This window comes from Sesamum indicum, linkage group LG1, assembly GCF_000512975.1.
Source record: "Sesamum indicum cultivar Zhongzhi No. 13 linkage group LG1, S_indicum_v1.0, whole genome shotgun sequence".
NCBI classification, from domain to species: Eukaryota; Viridiplantae; Streptophyta; class Magnoliopsida; order Lamiales; family Pedaliaceae; genus Sesamum; species Sesamum indicum.
In genome coordinates, this window is record NC_026145.1 from 12,834,968 (window position 1) to 12,853,505 (window position 18,538).

At 33.1% G+C, this 18,538-nt stretch overlaps 4 protein-coding genes across 4 annotated transcripts; all 4 read right to left on the reverse strand.

The window, feature by feature from the left end:
- On the reverse strand, window positions 1,520–2,803 carry LOC105166854 (probable E3 ubiquitin-protein ligase RNF217). Its single transcript, XM_011086353.2, has 2 exons — window positions 1,978–2,803; window positions 1,520–1,809 (listed from the first exon to the last, which is right to left on the reverse strand). The coding sequence occupies exons 1-2, from the start codon at window positions 2,691–2,693 to the stop codon at window positions 1,737–1,739; spliced, it is 789 nt and encodes a 262-aa protein (XP_011084655.1). The 5' UTR covers window positions 2,694–2,803; the 3' UTR covers window positions 1,520–1,736.
- Window positions 4,346–6,174, reverse strand: LOC105166864 (probable E3 ubiquitin-protein ligase rbrA). Its single transcript, XM_011086364.2, has 2 exons — window positions 5,016–6,174; window positions 4,346–4,420 (listed from the first exon to the last, which is right to left on the reverse strand). The coding sequence occupies exons 1-2, from the start codon at window positions 5,864–5,866 to the stop codon at window positions 4,354–4,356; spliced, it is 918 nt and encodes a 305-aa protein (XP_011084666.1). The 5' UTR covers window positions 5,867–6,174; the 3' UTR covers window positions 4,346–4,353.
- Window positions 6,374–10,263, reverse strand: LOC105165431 (4-coumarate--CoA ligase 2). Its single transcript, XM_011084443.2, has 5 exons — window positions 9,205–10,263; window positions 7,486–7,684; window positions 6,935–7,148; window positions 6,687–6,801; window positions 6,374–6,606 (listed from the first exon to the last, which is right to left on the reverse strand). Exons 1-5 carry the CDS (start codon window positions 10,198–10,200, stop codon window positions 6,490–6,492), a joined length of 1,641 nt encoding a protein of 546 aa, XP_011082745.1. The 5' UTR covers window positions 10,201–10,263; the 3' UTR covers window positions 6,374–6,489.
- LOC105165445 (ACT domain-containing protein ACR11-like) lies at window positions 14,430–18,311 on the reverse strand. Its single transcript, XM_011084464.2, has 10 exons — window positions 17,810–18,311; window positions 17,048–17,105; window positions 16,818–16,943; window positions 16,591–16,685; window positions 16,004–16,088; window positions 15,846–15,905; window positions 15,341–15,396; window positions 15,118–15,223; window positions 14,842–14,910; window positions 14,430–14,739 (listed from the first exon to the last, which is right to left on the reverse strand). Exons 1-10 carry the CDS (start codon window positions 18,232–18,234, stop codon window positions 14,677–14,679), a joined length of 1,143 nt encoding a protein of 380 aa, XP_011082766.1. The 5' UTR covers window positions 18,235–18,311; the 3' UTR covers window positions 14,430–14,676.

Consider the following 18,538-nt stretch of genomic DNA (forward strand, 5'->3'; position numbering starts at 1 on the left):
AGACAAGTTTAGTCTCTAATTAAAATTAAACGGCACCGGTCCTGAATCCAACCAGGTTGCCAACTTCAATTCTTACACATCTAACATATATATATATATATATATATTGTTTAAAATAATAATGATAAATTATTATTAATTGAAATAAATTAATTAATTATAATTATTTTTTATAATATTAATATCTAACAAAGACCATTACAATAAGGAATAATTACACTTTCTTCTCCAAAAGTTTGGTGTAATTAGACCTCCTATGGTTTGAGAAATTACATCTAACACCTCTGGGGTTTACTTCTATTTAACAAATAAGTCATCTTTTAGTCAAAATTAACTAATTTGTTGATATTAACAAAAAAAAATTGAATGAAAATTAATATTTACCTTCGAATGACTTATTACTAACTTATTGCAGGCCAAATATTTTTTTTACGAACTAAACTAACTTTATAGTGGGGAAGATATACCTCCTCACATGCATTAATTTAAACACGTATGAGGATAATTAGTCATAACAAGATTTATTTAGCTTGTAATAAGACAATCAGGGAAAAAATATAAATTTTTCTTCTGTTTTTTTTTTTTTTTTTTGGTTAATATCCGCAAACCTCTTTATTTAGCTTGTAATAAGACAATCAGGGAAAAAATATAAATTTTTCTTCTGTTTTTTTTTTTTTTTTTTTTGGTTAATATCCGCAAACCTCAAGACTGCTGTAGATGTAATTTCTCAAACGACAGGAGGTCTACGTATAATTACACCAAACCTCAAGCGAGAGAAGTGTAATTATCCCTTACAACGATTATATCCTAATTAATAATATCAAATTTAAAATATAATTTTTTCGACATATGACATGTACCAAGTTTTTAAAAATAAAATTAATGACGTAATCCGCGGGTGATGTAACTGAATGACATTATCACATATAGTCCATAGACCAAGTCAAAGTCAAATCTTTATAATTTTACTATATGTACGAAATATTAAAATGGGTGCTGCATAATGACAGGCATAATTAGGTGGTAATTAATTCCTTTATTTTGACTCAATAGTAAGTCTCATAAACTTATTCTTAATAGTCATATTCAGATTATCACTTCCGACAATCAGCAAACCAACAAATTAATATTAATGACAATTTTTTTTTAAAAAAAAAACAACGACGTATCGTTGAGTCGTTTGGAGAATTTTAATAAATGGGCAAAGGAAAAAAATATTATCATTTAATAATAAATAATATATAATTTTATCACTAGAGTTTATATGATTAATTTTATCAAATCTTGATGAACTGCTAATTAATTAAGAACAAAAATTACTTACAATAAAAATATTATTAAATTTATCTTCAATTCGATATGTATAAGTAATATATTTGTTTATTAAAATAATACAAGATACAATATTGATGTACAATAAAAAATAGAAAAAAATGCAATTTTAGTCCTATAATTTTGAAAGGGACAATTTTGGTTCTTTACGAATTAATTTTTGTAAATTAATCTTATAATAAAAAATTTATGATTTGAGAATTCTTTCTGTCCAAATTACATGTGGTTTGCATATGACCTAATTAAATAGAGCACTCATTTTTTCCTTTTAAATTACAAGATCAAATGGCGTAATTTGATTTCAACAATACTAAAATCATCACCAATACCATACTTACACCACTAAAATTAAATTTTTTTCCATAAAAAATTCGAACAAATCTATTTTACATATAAATCAAGTACTATTCCTGGCAAGTCTTCCAGTGCCTCTCATTCCACCTCGACCCACATTTATAGCAGAACTCAAATTTACATCTGCAACAACGTTAAAACCTTAGATTCAGACAAAGCAAAGGATATTAAATATCTCTATTCTAAAAGAATTTGATATCTTTCAATATTTTTAAATTTAAAATTATTCAAATAAATTCAAATATAAGGTATGGATCAGGTTTATACGTATTATGTAGGAATCAAACATACCTGCAAGTAATGTGTATACAGCCTTCAGTTTTGTCCACAAACACCTTACAATTAGGACACTCCTTCCACTTATTCTTTCTCGCCAGCAACCTCAGCTTTTCCTTATCCTTTCTCTTTCGATTCAACTTCCCAAACTCTTCACAATCAAAACCCTGATGCCAACGAACCCTACACTGCGCACAGAACAATCTCCGGCAGCTCGGACACTCCGATTCCTTCACCACAACCCCTTCCTCCCCATCGTTCACCAGCATCTCCGAGCAGTCCTCGTAAGGGCAATGAATCTTCTGGGAATCAAGAATCATCGAAGCAGTGATCGCCTCCTCCCACCGGGCAATCACATCGGTCGGCATCATACGCCTTAACGAGCCGGTAGGCTGTATGACGTTGTTGCAATCCTCGGCAGGGCAAGAAACGACGGCGATGTTCTGTTGGAGCTTGTACTCGACGTGTTTGGCCATGCAGATGGAGCAGAAGGAGTGAGGGCAGCCCTCAAGTTGGACCATGTCGGATTTTTGTTTCTCTTCTGTGCAGATTCTGCAGACTGGTGTAGATGTCAAATCATGTCTTGACGAGGAGGATTGGTCAGGAGTAGTTGACAGGTTCAAGGAGGCCTCGAGGGCTTCTTGGAACTGAAGTTCTTCGGCATATGTGTCGTCCGAGAGTGGGAAAACATCCTCAAATCCGTCAATCAGTGCTGATATGATCATATCCATATATAGTTACTTAGAATATCAGAGGTTTGTGCAACTAACTTTTGTTGAAAGGTTTAGATTGGCGGGAGGTATTTATAGGGATTTGGTCGTTTGGTGTACTGCAGAGAAGTTCAACGTGTCTATGAGTACGTAAGTGGGCTTGCATATGCACTTGATCAGCACACAACTTAGATGAGGCTATGAATGAGTCGTTATTCTTCTGTGTCCCAACCACACTATAAAATCTTTTTTATTGTATTTGTGAACTATCATATTCTTGCATTCAATACCATTCTTTTTTCACTCAAATTGATTGGTTTGAATGGAACTAACCACATGACAGAGTGTAACTGGGTGCAGTGTATAAAAAAAATAAAAAATTAAGTGATTAATACAAATTTATCAAACTTGATTTAGACTATAATTTTCCTTTTATAACATATGTACATACACACTTATTTAGGATTGTAAATGGTTTGAATAGAGCCAGTCGAACACATCACTGCTCAAATTTATTTGAATTATTATCAATCTTAAAAAAAATTTCATTTAAATGTGATTTGATTATTATCAAGCTTGAGTAATTTATGTTTTTAAGTATATGTTATTATGTTTGCACTAATTGAATCGAGGTTGAAAACTTATTGAACAAAATTAAATTCAACTAATTTTTTATCAATTTATTCAGTCAAGTATCGAATAATTATTTTATTTAATTTTTAATCCTACATTTTGAGTTTTATTTTATGGCTTTATGTATCACTTTCACTTGTTTGTGACATCATCACTTCTATTTTCTACTCTGTAAATGGTTCTACAGCTAAAAAATTCCTATAGTATTAATTTCTAAAATTTTTTTTTCAAAGTATTGACTGTAAATATTAATAATATCTGATACGAAAATATGATAAAAATTCCAAGAATGATGCCTTCCTTCCTCATTAAGGTTTCGGAGTAGTTGAGCATCGACTTAAATTAATTGGAACTTCTAAACTTGAAATGTTTCAGTTAATTGGTTTTGTGGTGTATATTAAGGAGACTAAGATAAAGAAGAAGACCATATTAATTAATTTTCATAAATTATGGATTATAAGTCGTTCTTTTCAAAGTCGGCTGGTGAAGAAAGACCAATCATTAATACCAATTATAAAATAGATATGTATAAATATACATATAGATATTAAATGATAATAATTTTTATTGTAGCAAAACAAATATTGTCGGATGTTAGTTTTGTTAAAATCTGAATTTGACAGCTGTAATTTCTGACAAATTTAGTCCTTAATGTGTGAATTTTTTAAATTGCAGAGTTGATATTAATTGTGACATTAAATTCTAACAGGATTGAAATTGTGATTATGGAACTAAAAAATCGCAGTTTTACCAATACTTAGCATTAGTGACAATTTTTATATTGTCTACGGTTTTTTGCCGCTTCATAGAGTAAAATGAGGAAGAAATATAAACAAGAGAGTATGATATATTAGTCTTATATTAAATAGGCTATTAATTCCAAACTGTTGATAACAAAATAACTCATAATTCTCCTCTCTACTAATTAAATATACAAAACCAAATAAATTCTTACTAAAATCATTAAATTAAAGCTTTGCAATTGCAAGAGTTCATACAATATAAATATTTCGAATTAATATATATATATATATATATATATTACTGGTCACCGGCAACCACCATGATTGTTACTCCAAACTGCTCCACAGGCATAGCAAAATTGAAATCCACACCTACATAGTTTCAGACAAGTAAGGTTAAAATTAAAGCTTAAATCCTCCAATCACAACTGTTCAACAAATTTACTAGTTCCCTAAAAAAATTAAATTATTTCATACATTATACGTAACTTTTACCAGTTAAAAATAATATTATAATACTATCTGGCATGATCAAATAAAATTTATGTGAAACTTAAATCAAATATGAAAAATCACCTCGAATATTTAAGTAAAACTTCTCATAAGTTTGTAATATTCCCAATAATTATGTTTATAAAAAAAATTGACAATATATATTTTTAAATTATGTACTCCAATTTCATGACAATGTCTATATACTACAATCTCATCATCCAAAAACAAAAGAACCCAAAACTGAGTTGTGAAAACTCATAAAAGACCTAGGCTTCAAATTGGCTTTGTTTGTTTTCATGTTTTCTTTTTCAGAAAAACAACGAAACACAACCTGAATGTTCTCCTATATACAATATAGTTTTATCTATCTTACATGAATGCAAAACAAAGATTAAGAATTCTAAAAAGCTAACATGGATCAAAATCCAAAACCAAACAAAGCAGCAATTAAGGATTGATGAATCCTAGTTACCTGCATGTCATATGCAAGCAGCCATTATTTTTCTCCACGAAGAACTTGCACTTATGGCATCTCCGCCACTTATTCTGCTTCGCGAGCTCCTGCACCATCAGATCATCTCTCCCCCTCTCATCTTCCCTCAACCTCGAAAACTCCTCACACTCAAACCCAGAATGCCACGGCACATTGCACCGCGCACACATTAATCTCCTGCAGAAAGGGCACTCAGCCTCCCTTATACCACCACTATCATTCACCAACAGCCCTGAACAGTCCTTGTATGGACAGTAAAACCTCTGCGACGGCGCTATCATCGACTCGCATATAGCGTCGTCCCACGCGGCAACAACATCGTCCGCCACGATTCCTCTGCACGCCTCGATCTCAAGCACGCCTCTGCAGTCTACCCCGGGGCAGCTGAGAGAACGCGCTTCTGCTTTGCGGTTTACGATGGCTCCTTTCTTGATGGTTATCGATATATGCTTCGTGATGCATTCCGTGCAGAAGCGGTGGCTGCAGTTGGGGACTGAAAACATTTGATCGCCGTCTTTTCTGTCGGCGCAGATCTCGCAAAGTGTTTGCGACGGTTCCCCAACGACAGTCTTGGACTTCTTTCGTGACGTTTGGTCGACGGAAATGTTTGGAGTTTGGGGAATTTGGGCGGAGAGGATGGAAACCATAATGGCCTCCTGGAGCTGCAGTTCTTGAGCGTAGTCGTCGTCGGACATGAGGTGTTGGAGGTTTTGGTGATCAGTGGCTGTGACAAGCAAAGAGAGGTAGGAGTCATCGACGGAAATGGCGATTGATTGTGTATCCATCGACGGAAGGGAGTTGTTGTTTGTGGTGTTTGCTTTTTTTCCCATGTTATGTAGAAGAAGTAGTAGAGTTTAATTAGTTCCCGAGGAATTTAGCATTATTGGTGGCGGTGGCTATTGATTTCAGTCTCCTCATTTCCCGACTTCCTATCTTCTGTCAAATCTCTTTCTCAAGGGTTGCTTTTTTTTTTTTAATTATTTTTATCAAGATATGAGTTAATATTATTTATGACAATAAAATAAAATTGAATAAAAAATTTAAATTTTTGACATGATTAATTAAAAAATTATAATTTTCAGTCTTATAAGTTTAGGGAAAAGCATTTTTGGTAATGCACGAGTATGTTTTTATCATTTGGTCCTATAATTTTTCAAAATTATTGAATTGATGATGATTCCATCCAATTTCACTAGAAAATGGCATATGATCAATTTATTTCAATTATATGATCAAATTGTGAATTGAAACTAAAATATAATTTTAAAAGAGATAGTAAGAGAAAAGCAAGAAATTATGCAAATTTGGCCTTGCACATATAAAAAATTTACAAGCACTTGTCCTTAATTGATTTCAAATATATAAGTAATTAATTAACAAATAGAAATCGAGTTTGTAGGCATATTTTTAATATAATTATATGGTTGGAATAATATAATATAAAATAATATAATTAATTGGAAAAAGCTGGTAATCTTGCTCTCAAATCCTTCCTCAGTATTTTGCCTGATGGAGACTTGGGAATGGCTTCCATGAAAAACACACGCTTTATTCTCTTGTAGAAGATCACCTGCAAAACAATTTTAAAATTAAAAATTAATATTTATTTTATTATAGCAAAAATAAAAGAAACAAGGGGGTTTGTGGGACCTGTTTGGAGATGAACTCCTTGATCTCATCCTCACTCATCGTTGATCCCTTTGATTTCACTACAAAGGCAACCGGCACTTCTCCTGTTTTCTCATGTTTCATCTCATCTTTCATGCTGCAGTGCAGTACACACCAAACTTCTAACCATTACAATTTCCACTTACTTAATTACGTAATTACAATAAAACAAGTTTTAATTATATACACCTATCATCATTCTTAGTATTAAAACATACTACTTGACTTACGGCACGACTGCAGCATCCGCGATGTAGGGATGATTGAGGAGGAGGGCCTCCAGTTCAGCGGGAGCAACCTGAAACCCCTTGTACTTGATTATTTCCTTCAGACGATCAACGATGAAGAGCTCATCATCATCGTCAATGAACCCTATATCGCCTGTATGCAACCACCCTTCTTTGTCGATCGTCCTCTCCGTCGCCTCCGGATCGTTCAGATAACCTGTAACATTTATCTCAAATGAAATATAACGTTTTCAGAGAAGTGCGACTTTATTCAAATACTTTACTAACATATTTTTCTATTTATTAGACAGAAATATATTTATATATACATATTTTATTCAAACATTCAAATAGTGTCAACACTATCCTTTCAGTTGATTTTTTTATATATTTTTTTAAAATATAATATATTAATTTATATATTTTATTTTTATTTATAATATATTTTAAAATTTATTTCACTTAGATCGTCTTTTAAAAATACAAAATTATACTATCACCTGAAAAGTTTCAAAATTATTGTGATAAAAGAAAAAAGGGGTGTAGCGCTGTACCTTTCATGATCTGATCGCCTCTGATGCAAATTTCTCCAGGCTGATTGCGGGGCAGGGAAGCACCAGTTTCGGGGTCCAGGATTTTCATCTCAGCATTCCTTACCACGGTCCCGCACGCACCTGATTTGATCTCGAATGGTTCCTTTGCGAATGCCAAACACATTGCCAACACCGCCCCAGCCTCTGTCATTCCATAACCCTGCAATTTCCATTCCATTCCATCTTTTTATATATAAATTCATCAATTTTTTAACACAATATTTGAAAAAAAAATAATAAATTATTAGAGTAAATACAACGGACTCTCCTGAAATTTGACATAATTATAAAAATCCATACGTTGTTTAAAAAATTATAAATACTCCATTAAAATTAAAAATCATCTAACAAATATCTCTCATGACAGCAAGTTGCAAAAAGATAATTGCTAGAAATACATTTAATTCTAAATGCATATTCGTAGTTTTTTAAAGAAGTAGAAGTAAAACATATTGATGATTAAAGTCTACTTTTATGATTAGGTTCGGTGTTCTGATTACATGATGTAATGTTACTTTTTATGTTCTATATAATCATCTCATTTTATATGAATAAGGCATTTGCATGGACCAAAATGCCCTTAAAAAAAAATAATAAACACCCTTAACTATCTTGATAGGTTGATAGATTTTAGTCATTACTTTGATTAAGTATTTTTGAAATATTAAAAGAAATAATAATGACAAAAAAATCATAAGCACTGTCTCACGGCTTACAACTTTTAAGACAAGCATAAGCAAAAGATTTATTTCCAAACATTTTTGTTTAATTTAATTTAAGTTATAATTTAAAAAGCATTTAATTAAAGTTTTTGCAAACACCCTTTTTGTCCCCTATTCTTGGTTTAAGTCTGACCTAACTATCATCCGATACTCAAACCGTGAAAGTTGACATGCATGAATACTTAAAAAAGACTGAAAAGCCCTTGGGAATGAAGGGAATACGTAAATAGATTTAAAATGTGCGTCAATGTGTTTTAATATGGATTGTACTCGACTCGATCCAACTTGTTACAATTATAGAACAAATATTGTTTCGTGGGTTATACTCAACTTGACTACGACCACATCTATAACCTAAATTCTGAACACTAGTATACCTCAACCATGGATCGTAATTGGAGGAGCTTTTGTCAAAATCCTTAATTAATTTGTATTGTAATTTCAATTTTTTTCAAACTAAAAACAGTTCATTCATTTATTTCAACACCGGGACATTCTGAGTAAGTACATATGTAATTATTACAACCATTAAACTATTATAACCATATTTTATGAAATCGATCATTAATATATATATATATATATATATTACCAACAAAATATCTTCTTTAAGTATTGCTTAAAAATGTAATATATTATTACGTGCTAACTCGTCTCGTACCAATATTTCTTTTCATGTAAAACAATGCCTCATATTAATTTAAAAATTAAATAAAATTCCAAAAAAATCATAAAATATATATAATTATAAGGAGTTATGTATAGTATATTTTTTAATTGATAAATGATAAGGAGGTTATTTATTTTTTATTCATCTACATCCTTCCGTTTATTCATATATATATATATATATATATATCTTTTTTCAAAATTTTTAATAATAAAATATAAATAAATAATTACTTTTAGTTTTATGAATTAAAATTTTATGCAAATATAATGTAATAGTAATAATTACCTGACCGAGCTTAGCATTAGGAAACTTAATTCGCACAGCGTCCTCCAGCTCCTTCCCCAGCGGCGCCGCCCCGGACATCACCGTCCGTACAGATGAAAGGTCGTATTTTCCCACCACCGGGCTCTTTGCAATGTCCAGAACGATCGGCGGCACGAAGGGCCCGATCGTCACTTTGTACTTCTGTATCAGCTCCAACAACGGAACGATATCGAACTTCTGCATGATGAGGATGGCGGCTCCGACCCGCAGCCCGCACAGCATAACGGATAGCGAGTAAATATGAAACAGAGGCAGAAGGCAGAGCACCACATCCTCGCTGTGGATATACAAATTCGGGTTTTCCCCATCAACGTGCTGGGCCACGTTGGTGACGAGCCCCTTGTGCGTCAGCATCACCCCCTTGGGCAGCCCCGTCGTCCCGGAGGAGTACGGCAGGGCCACCGTGTCCTCCGGTTTGATCTCTACCGCCGGCATTTCTTTCTTGTCGGCGGAAGTCAGCTGGGAGAATTCCAAGCAACCCGAACCAGCCGGCGGCGTGTCGACGCAAACTACCTTCACGCCGTTCTCCCGCCCGTATTCCCGGACTTTCTCGACGTAGCACGCTTGCGTTATGATGAGTTTCGCAATCGAGGCCTTGGCCTGCTTGGCGACCTCGGCCGGGGTGAAGAAGGGGTTCGCCGTCGTCGAGACTGCGCCGATGTACGACGCACCGAGGAAGGCGAAGACGAATTCCGGCGAGTTAGGGAGGAGGATCATGATGGTGTCGCCCTTGCGGATGCCGAGTTTGCTCAGCCCCGCCGCCACTCTTCTTGAAACCAACTCCACTTCCTCGTACGTGTAGACGTCGTCCGTCGAGCCATTGATCAGACATGGCCGAGTGCTGAACTGAGAAATGTTCTGGAAACAGTAAGAATGCAAGGGGAGATGGTTCGGGATGTAGATGTCGGGGAGTTTCGATCTGAAGATGATATCTTTCTGCTTAGTCGCAGTCGCCATGGAAGGGGATACAGGAGGAAATTCGAGAAAAGTGAGGGGTATTGAATTTGAAAATGAGCGACGAACGTTTTCTTGAATGATATAAATACGGGGATGTTTTTGGTGAGGGTTGGTGAAGGGGAAGAAGGAGTTGATTGGGAATTTGGGGGTTGTTCAGGGGTATATTCGGAAATTCAAGTTTGAGTATAGAATCTGTGGTGTGGTTGGTGAGAAAGAGTGGAGAGGGTGGGGTCTATCCGGGTTAGGTAACAAAGAGATGTTTCTCAAACTCGACTAGGGTTAACGGCGTCGATGACGGAAGAGGGGGAGTTGTTGACGGCCGCGTTTGCACCTACTGCCACGACGTCGTGTGGAGTGGGTAATACGTGTTTGGGGGTTTAAGTAAGAAACAAAAATCACACGTTTTAGGGCATTGACAATAAATGTTGTGGATAAGTTTGTGATTATTACATTATTTGTGTTCTAATTTCAACATCTGATTTTCATATTTAGTGTCTGTAAAGATTTATATAATAACTTTTTTGGTAAACATTTTACTAAAATCTAATTATGTCTCACATTGTATTATATATTACCTAAATTAATATCAAAATCTATGATTCATTTTTATCCTATATATATGAATCATAAATTTTGATGAAATTATGTTATTACACAAATACATTTTCTTATTACAATCAAGTTTTGACTGAACCGAGTCAACTTATCATATGATTGATCACTTTTTAAAATTATATATAAATCATAAGATTCATGTGATTAGTAAATTAATGTGACTTTGCATCTGATTGAACTTGATCTGGATTAGGGCTTTTCTTACAGTACACCATGATTTGTATGTCACTTGACATATTACAACCTTGATTTTTGATACATTCGCGACATTTTGTCCCAAAACGTATTAAAATATTATTTTTTGACATACTTGTAACATAATACCTTTATGATCTATTATAAAAATCAAAATCGTTATAATACAGTATTTTCAAAAATAAATTTTAATTTACCACCTAATTAGAAATGGTGTAGTATGAGATTATGAACTCATGGGCTTAATGATTAATCTTGAATCCTTTAATTGCTCTACAACATTAGTTGTATTCTATATAATGCAACATATATTTTCGCAAATTTCATGGTATTTCTCAATCATGTTATTGGATTTTAGAAAATATTTATTTAACCTCTAATGAGTTTGTCGCAAGTTAATTGGGGTAAATATGAATTTTCATTCTTTTTCTTTTCAGATGTTAATTTCAGCAAATTCTAACAAAGGGATCTATTTATTGGATGAAAACAAACATCATGCTTACTAGACATAATCAATGATCCACAGAGAGTCCACATGTAATTCAATCAAACCTTAGTGGAGGACAATGTAATTTTCCCTTTAGATTTAGATATTTTTTTGGATGGAACAATTTAGAGAAATTGTCCCTATTCACATTTTATCTGTAGATTTAACATTTAGAGAAATTAAAATATTTTTTTGGACTCTAATATCTACATTGACTTCTATGTAAAATTTATGAAGAGGACAAACACACCAGGCACTCACTTCTTATTTGGTTTGGTACATATATAGAATGTGAATGGGACAATTGATTGTACATCTCTTCAACTCACAAAACGTAACAAACTTTTTTCACCATTTTACACTTTATTTGTTTTGGAAAAATATTAATTCATTAGTTGCGGATGTACGATGCTGCACTCTCAAATCTTTACTGTAAATTACTACTATATTAAATACTTTTTATTAATATATATATATATATATATATATATCGAAATTTTTAAATCAACCAACATATTATTATTACATACGTATGTCAAGATGCGAGTAATTAGTAATTGATAGGGGTAAAGTAGTAATTGACTTGCTAAGATGCGCTGGTAAGTCGGGATTTCGTCTGGATGCGAGTAGATCTCTCAACTATGCTACTACTGGTATATATGACACGCTAAAATGCATATGCGCAATTAATTTTACATTTTAAAAATTGAATATTATTGTAAAAAAATATATACAGTAATTGGATAATTAAAAATGTACAAAAAAATAGAAGAAAAATATCTAGAAAATAGCGAGCAAAGAAAAAAAAGAGACGCGAACGTTGATAAGAGAGAAAAAAAGAAAAATAATAAAATAATAAAAAATGACAAACTAATAATATCGAAGACAAAAAAATAATATGTTGACGAGAGCAAAGAGTCTTTCACACTTTGTGAATATGAATTTCCTTAAAGTTGGGACTCTCTTTGACCTAAAGGCGTGTTTGGTTGAAATTGCTAGTCCCTTTAAATTAATCGATGATAAGATTTATTAAATTAATTAATTTAGGAACTTGTTTAATTGGTTACTAGTTTTAGAAGTGAGTATCTTAACACCCATCCTTGTTATATTATATAAGTCCTTCTCACAAATTTGAAGACCTCCAATTCATTTTTGGTGTTTGTTAACGTCACATGAATATGATTGCGTGTCTACTTTCAAAATAATTTCTTATTTCCTCTGTTATTTTGTTGGGAGAAAACAATGATTTGATTGTGAGGGATTAACCTGAATAAGATGTTAATTAGTGGGGGGTTACAAATTAGAGGCAATATGAGGTTGAATGTGGTAAATCCAAGTCCAAATCTACATGAGATGTAGGTATGGATAGAGTTGGAGGTAGGTGTAGATTATGGTGCCAAAACAGGAGTCTTCTAACTTCTATCACTCCTACTAACTATATCCAACTGCCAAAACAGGAGTCTTCTAACTTCTATCACCCTTACCAACTATATCCAAGTGCATGCATGATGCATAACAATCTCCCCCATTTATAGAATATTAAGTGATTAAATATGAATATTTGATATTCATAATTAGTATATTGATTCTAGAATTATCGGTATTTGATATTATAATATGATTGTAATTGATTTATTAAAAAAAAAAAAAGAAGAAGAGAGTGGGGAAAAACTACCTCACTTTTTTTTTAAATAAGGTTAATTTGGTCATTTCACTTGAAAACTGACAAATTAATTAGTGTAGTGTTCTTATGCTTGATTCAAGAGCATAAATAATGAGAAAATTTTCTTTTGTTTCATTACCATTATGATTTTTAGGCAAAAATTGTTTATAAGTTATCCTTACTAGAAATTAGTGTCAGTAAAATTGTGGTCTGGATTATCATTATCCACAATTAGCAATATATATATATATATATATGTATAATGGTGACTCCGTAAAAATAAAAAAAGTAGTCATAATAATTGGTAATAATATTCTGTTATCACTAAATCGTCACTCCATATACAGATTTAGGGAGTGTTTGCAATAATTTTTACTTTTAAAAAGTGATTTTTGTAGAAAAAAAATTAGAGATTATAGTAGAATCAAAAGTAGGTAGTGTTTGTAAAAAAAGTGAAAAGCAGATAAAAACTAAATTGGATAGTATTTGGAGAAAAATCAATTTTAAAATAAACTTAACTGATGAAAATTGTTTTGTCCCTATATGTTAAAAAGATATTATCTTTTTGCTTATTATTTCACTTGTTGTTTGTCACTATTGATTATTTTTTCACAAAAAATCATAAATTTTATTTCGATTATAAGTATTTTCATATTTATATTTTTGAAAATATTATAAAAATATATCTAATTTAATAATGCTCCCACTAAATAATATAATTATTGATTCATACACCATAATTAGACATGTATGATTGCAAAAAATAATTAATTTATTAATTAATTAAATAATAATATGTTAGGAAAATAGGATAATTAGATAATACAGATGAAATATAAAAAACTTAAAATATTAAAAATGTGAAAGTGTAAATTTAATTATTGTTAAAATTTAAATTATTTAAAAAATTCAATATCAACTTTAAAAATACAATTATAGAAATAAATTAAAAATAATAAAATTGAATTAAGATTACTTAAGGGTAAAATAGTAAAACATAAAATTGAATTTATTTACAGAAAATCCAAAGTTTGGCCTAAAAACAACTTGTTTAGCCGTTTTAAAAACAGAAGCTGGTATTTCAAATATTTCAAAAGTATTTTTTTGGAGCTAGAAATTGAAAAGCGCCTTTTCGAAGCGTGCGAAAACATTCTCTTAGTCTAAAGTTATTATAAATATTAAATTTGCGAATTCCATCGACATAATAAAAAATTATTATCATTTACTATATATTATCAGCGATAACTTTAATATTATAATGTCTTGCAGTTGCATGCAAACACCATTAGCTTATTCAATTATAAATTCGAGCTCGATTTAATCTAATCCAACCCAATTTTATACTAAGATGCTTGAAAACTTATAATCTTTGTATTGGTAATAGCAGTGTACTATAGACATTGTTACAGTGAAAATAACCATAGCTAAGTGTACTTGAACGCATCACTCAACCAGTTTCCAGATGATACCCGACATGATGCATCTTCAAACTATGTTCACTTACTTTCTTCACGTATCAAAAGCTCGCCTCCTCAGTCGTCGGCCTCCTCAAGAAGTATCGCAAACTGTTTGCAAGAACCTGCGAAAGTTTTCTATAAATAATTTGTTCGTCCCGTCTGAAAACAAGTGGCTTATGATCGAGTTAGAACAACGACGTCAGGGAGGGGAGTGGTGTACGTACCTGTTGAAGAGGCCTGATGATGGCTTTACCATTGTAGCTTACATGAAATTTTCCCTTAGCCAACAATCCCTACGACCGTAAACGTAAAATACCATGAAGCTCCGGTTATTCATTTTTGTCTAAATAGACATGTATACAAACATTACATTATCTATTTTAATTTTTGAACGTATGACGTGTATACATTAAATGAAATGGAAGGTACAGTAGGGATTTAGAATAGAAAATCCAGTCCGTTGGTACAGATGCAGTAGTTCACCAGAAACTAATATTTACCTCAGTATCAAACTCTCCTGACTTAACAGCTATATTTATGTCGGTAATGATCTTGACAAGATCCACGAGTAAGCCAGGACGATCAGCCGTCTCTACGTAAAGCAAGCTGCGATATAGTAAAGCACGTTCCGCTTTAACAAACTAGCACTATTAAATGCAGTGAAGCAAATTCGGTCAATTTGTAGTCCATGTACGAATTCAAGAGAATTATTAAATGCTTTACCTCTGCTCAGGACCGTCATCATAGATACGGATATGAGTTGCTAAATCCACATCAACCTGCAATTAATGTGAGGCCATTTATTTTCCATAGAATTTTTAGACTCGTCCATAGTGGAAAGTCTTGCTCCCGTATTTAGGGGTGCTTACAAAAACTTTTATTTATGTGGTGGAAAAGAAATTGTAGAATAAGATGTAAGTTTAGTTATATGAAAGTTGGGAGTGTTTGAAAAAAAAGTCGAAAAGTGGAAAAAGGCTAAATTAGAGTCTTTGGGGGGAAATTGAAATTGGATTGTGCGAAGATGATAAGTGCTTAAAGTAAACCGTTGCAAAAAGCCCCCTAGAAGTGATGGTTTTATTTTCTAGCTTATTGAGCTGAGCTTGTGTTTTGAACCTCAATGTTTCAAAACCAGGCTTGTTTATCAAAAAATACAATCCCAAATGTGTGCGTGAGAGAGAGAGAGAGAGAGAGAGAGAGAGAGTATGACAGTTGAGAAAAGGGCTAATACCTTTTCACTTGGTGGCATCGCACCAAATGCCACCCCCATAGCTAACTGGGTGCTCGACTCCTGAAAAATCAACTCCGCACCTTTGAGAACCAAGATAAAACCATCGAAAGAGGTACAGTATCCAGAATTCCACAAGTCCAAGAACTTAGAGAGAATACCGGATGATACTCGAGCAGATTGTTGATAACCGTCAAACGAATAGCTTCAAGCAACTCCGGATCATCAACCTTTCTCCCTGTAGAACTGGACACCAGCCCATGCAGTCAAAATGATACATCTACGGATCAGATTTGACAATAATCGGGTTGTTATATAACAAGCTTAAGTGCTAATTTGACAACAATAATGACTAAGTTATAACGAGCTTCTCTTAATTTAGACAAGCAAAGATCAGAAGTAGAGATATCACCTCTGCATGTATTTAATCTTACATCCTAATTATGACAAACTTTCAAGAAAATACAAAGAAATAAATTACGAGATCCAAACATCAGGATTTACATGGTAGACGACCGTTCATATAATTAAGGCGATGACACAATGAAGTAATTCACTAAACCAAAGCTATGTTTGACACTAGCTAAGCATGCAATGTTGAAGAGACTCACCAATGATTTGGAATATGTGTATTATATACCACGAAATATATACTCTATTGAGACTTGATACACGTTCTGCAACCAAGTGGTGAAAGCATAAATCAAACGAGATTATAAAAAATTGTGAAGTAATAACATGAACTTACGCCTTAGTGATGGCAAACTTGTTGTGTTTACCATGTGAATCAAGGTAGACGTTTCCCTTGACGACAGTTAGTCCCAGATTCTTCAGTGCATTCATCTGATAACACAATTTTACCAGCAATCGTGCATTATTGAAACTTCTTTGCCTTTTTAACTATTAGGATCTTTCTTCTTTATTTGGTAACAGAAAATTGAGCATTTAAAACTAAAAAAGAGCATAGTATCATACTGTATCCAAGAGAGCCCCAAGGCGGTCACCAAAGGTGATTTCAACGATGGTGGCATCGGGATCTGAATCTTGATCTATTGTAACAACGGGTGTTGGAATCACATCGTCCTCCTCTGAACTCGCATCCTGCTTTGGCAAATCCAACAACCAAACGTGGCGTCATATACTATGGAAGAACCAAATGGGCGTAACTGAATATAAAAGCAATAATTGATACTCCACTTCAATACCTTCACGGCTGCAGCAGATGACGCTTTTGGCATAAATGAACTCACGGAAGATGACAAGCTGACACAAATACCAAAGATATTATATAACAATAATTCAGAAGTTCGCCAACCAAAGGATAATTCCAGCTGGGGGCAATATAGTATGAGTCAAGTATCAACATTTGGACAAGCGCTGCAGTATAGCAGATTCGAGGCAGTCCATGATTACAGGAAGGAATGTATGCAGTGGAAATGTCTTTTATACCTATTAGTTGGTAACTTAGATAATTTAAACAATATGAAATCTTCAGCAAGATCATGTCGAAATCATAAACTTATTACCAGAGGTGTCCTAATTATACTCCTCAACATACATGCATTTGTCTCAGCATACCACCAATTAACATGGAATGGAAGAGGGTAACAGCAAAATGAAGCTCATGTACAATAAATAAGAGTGTTTGTGGTAGTAATTAGAGGAAAAAAACACACAGGATGAGTAAAACTCAAGACTTTAAAAGGGTCCTAAATCTAATAACCTATTCTAAATGAAAGGATCAATAGTATAGTAAAGAAGCACATTTTCACACACAGACTAAAAGTGCTTGTGGCAACCAGCACAGAATAAAAAACACATTAGGATGATAACTCAATTTTAGAATGGTCTTAGATCTAGGTACCACTCTTAAATGGATTGATCAATAGCATATCAAGAATCACACACCACACACACACACACACACACACACACACACATACACACACCCGAGATTAATGAATTACCTTCTCTTGAAAGTAATGCATGAAAACTCAACATGGTCCAAACCAAACGAACGCATGATCAAAGGAGCTCCCCTGAAACTGGGCTCCTTCTCAATTGCTTTGAAGTTCTTGTAGAGCCTAAAGTTACTCCCCACAGAAACCGAAGCCATAGCCACAGCCACAGCCATTTTCTTGTTTAACTGCGAAATTACTGAAACAAGCCAAAAATGGAAGAAAAAAAGATGAAGAAAATCAGCAAAAAAGCTTCTATCTTTGCGTAAAAGCTGCGGGGATTCTTGATTGAGCAGTGGAGGAAGGAGTTGAAGAACAACGGGAATTGAGAGAGGTGGGAATGAGGAGCAGTGGGGTCGAAGAAAAGTAGGTGAATCTTCTGCTGTATTCGTGGTAAATGTTTGGGGTTGTAGATTTCTAGTAGAGTCCGCCATTTCTCATGAACCAACTCTCTCCTCTAACCCCGCGTCTCCGTCTCTTTATACCTCACTCACTCACTCACTGTCCTTGTCATATTTATTTCCGTTCAATGTCAATCACATAAGACATTATTCCAAAACCTCCTTGGAAACAAAAACAAATAATAATAATAATAATTAATATAATATCATAAACAAAACGATATACTTTATAAATTTAGAAGGGGTACTTTGATAATTTGAAAAAGATAGAGAGTGTTTCCACAATAAAATCACAAAAGTTTCTTATAATTTTATAAAAAGATTTGAAGCTAGAGGG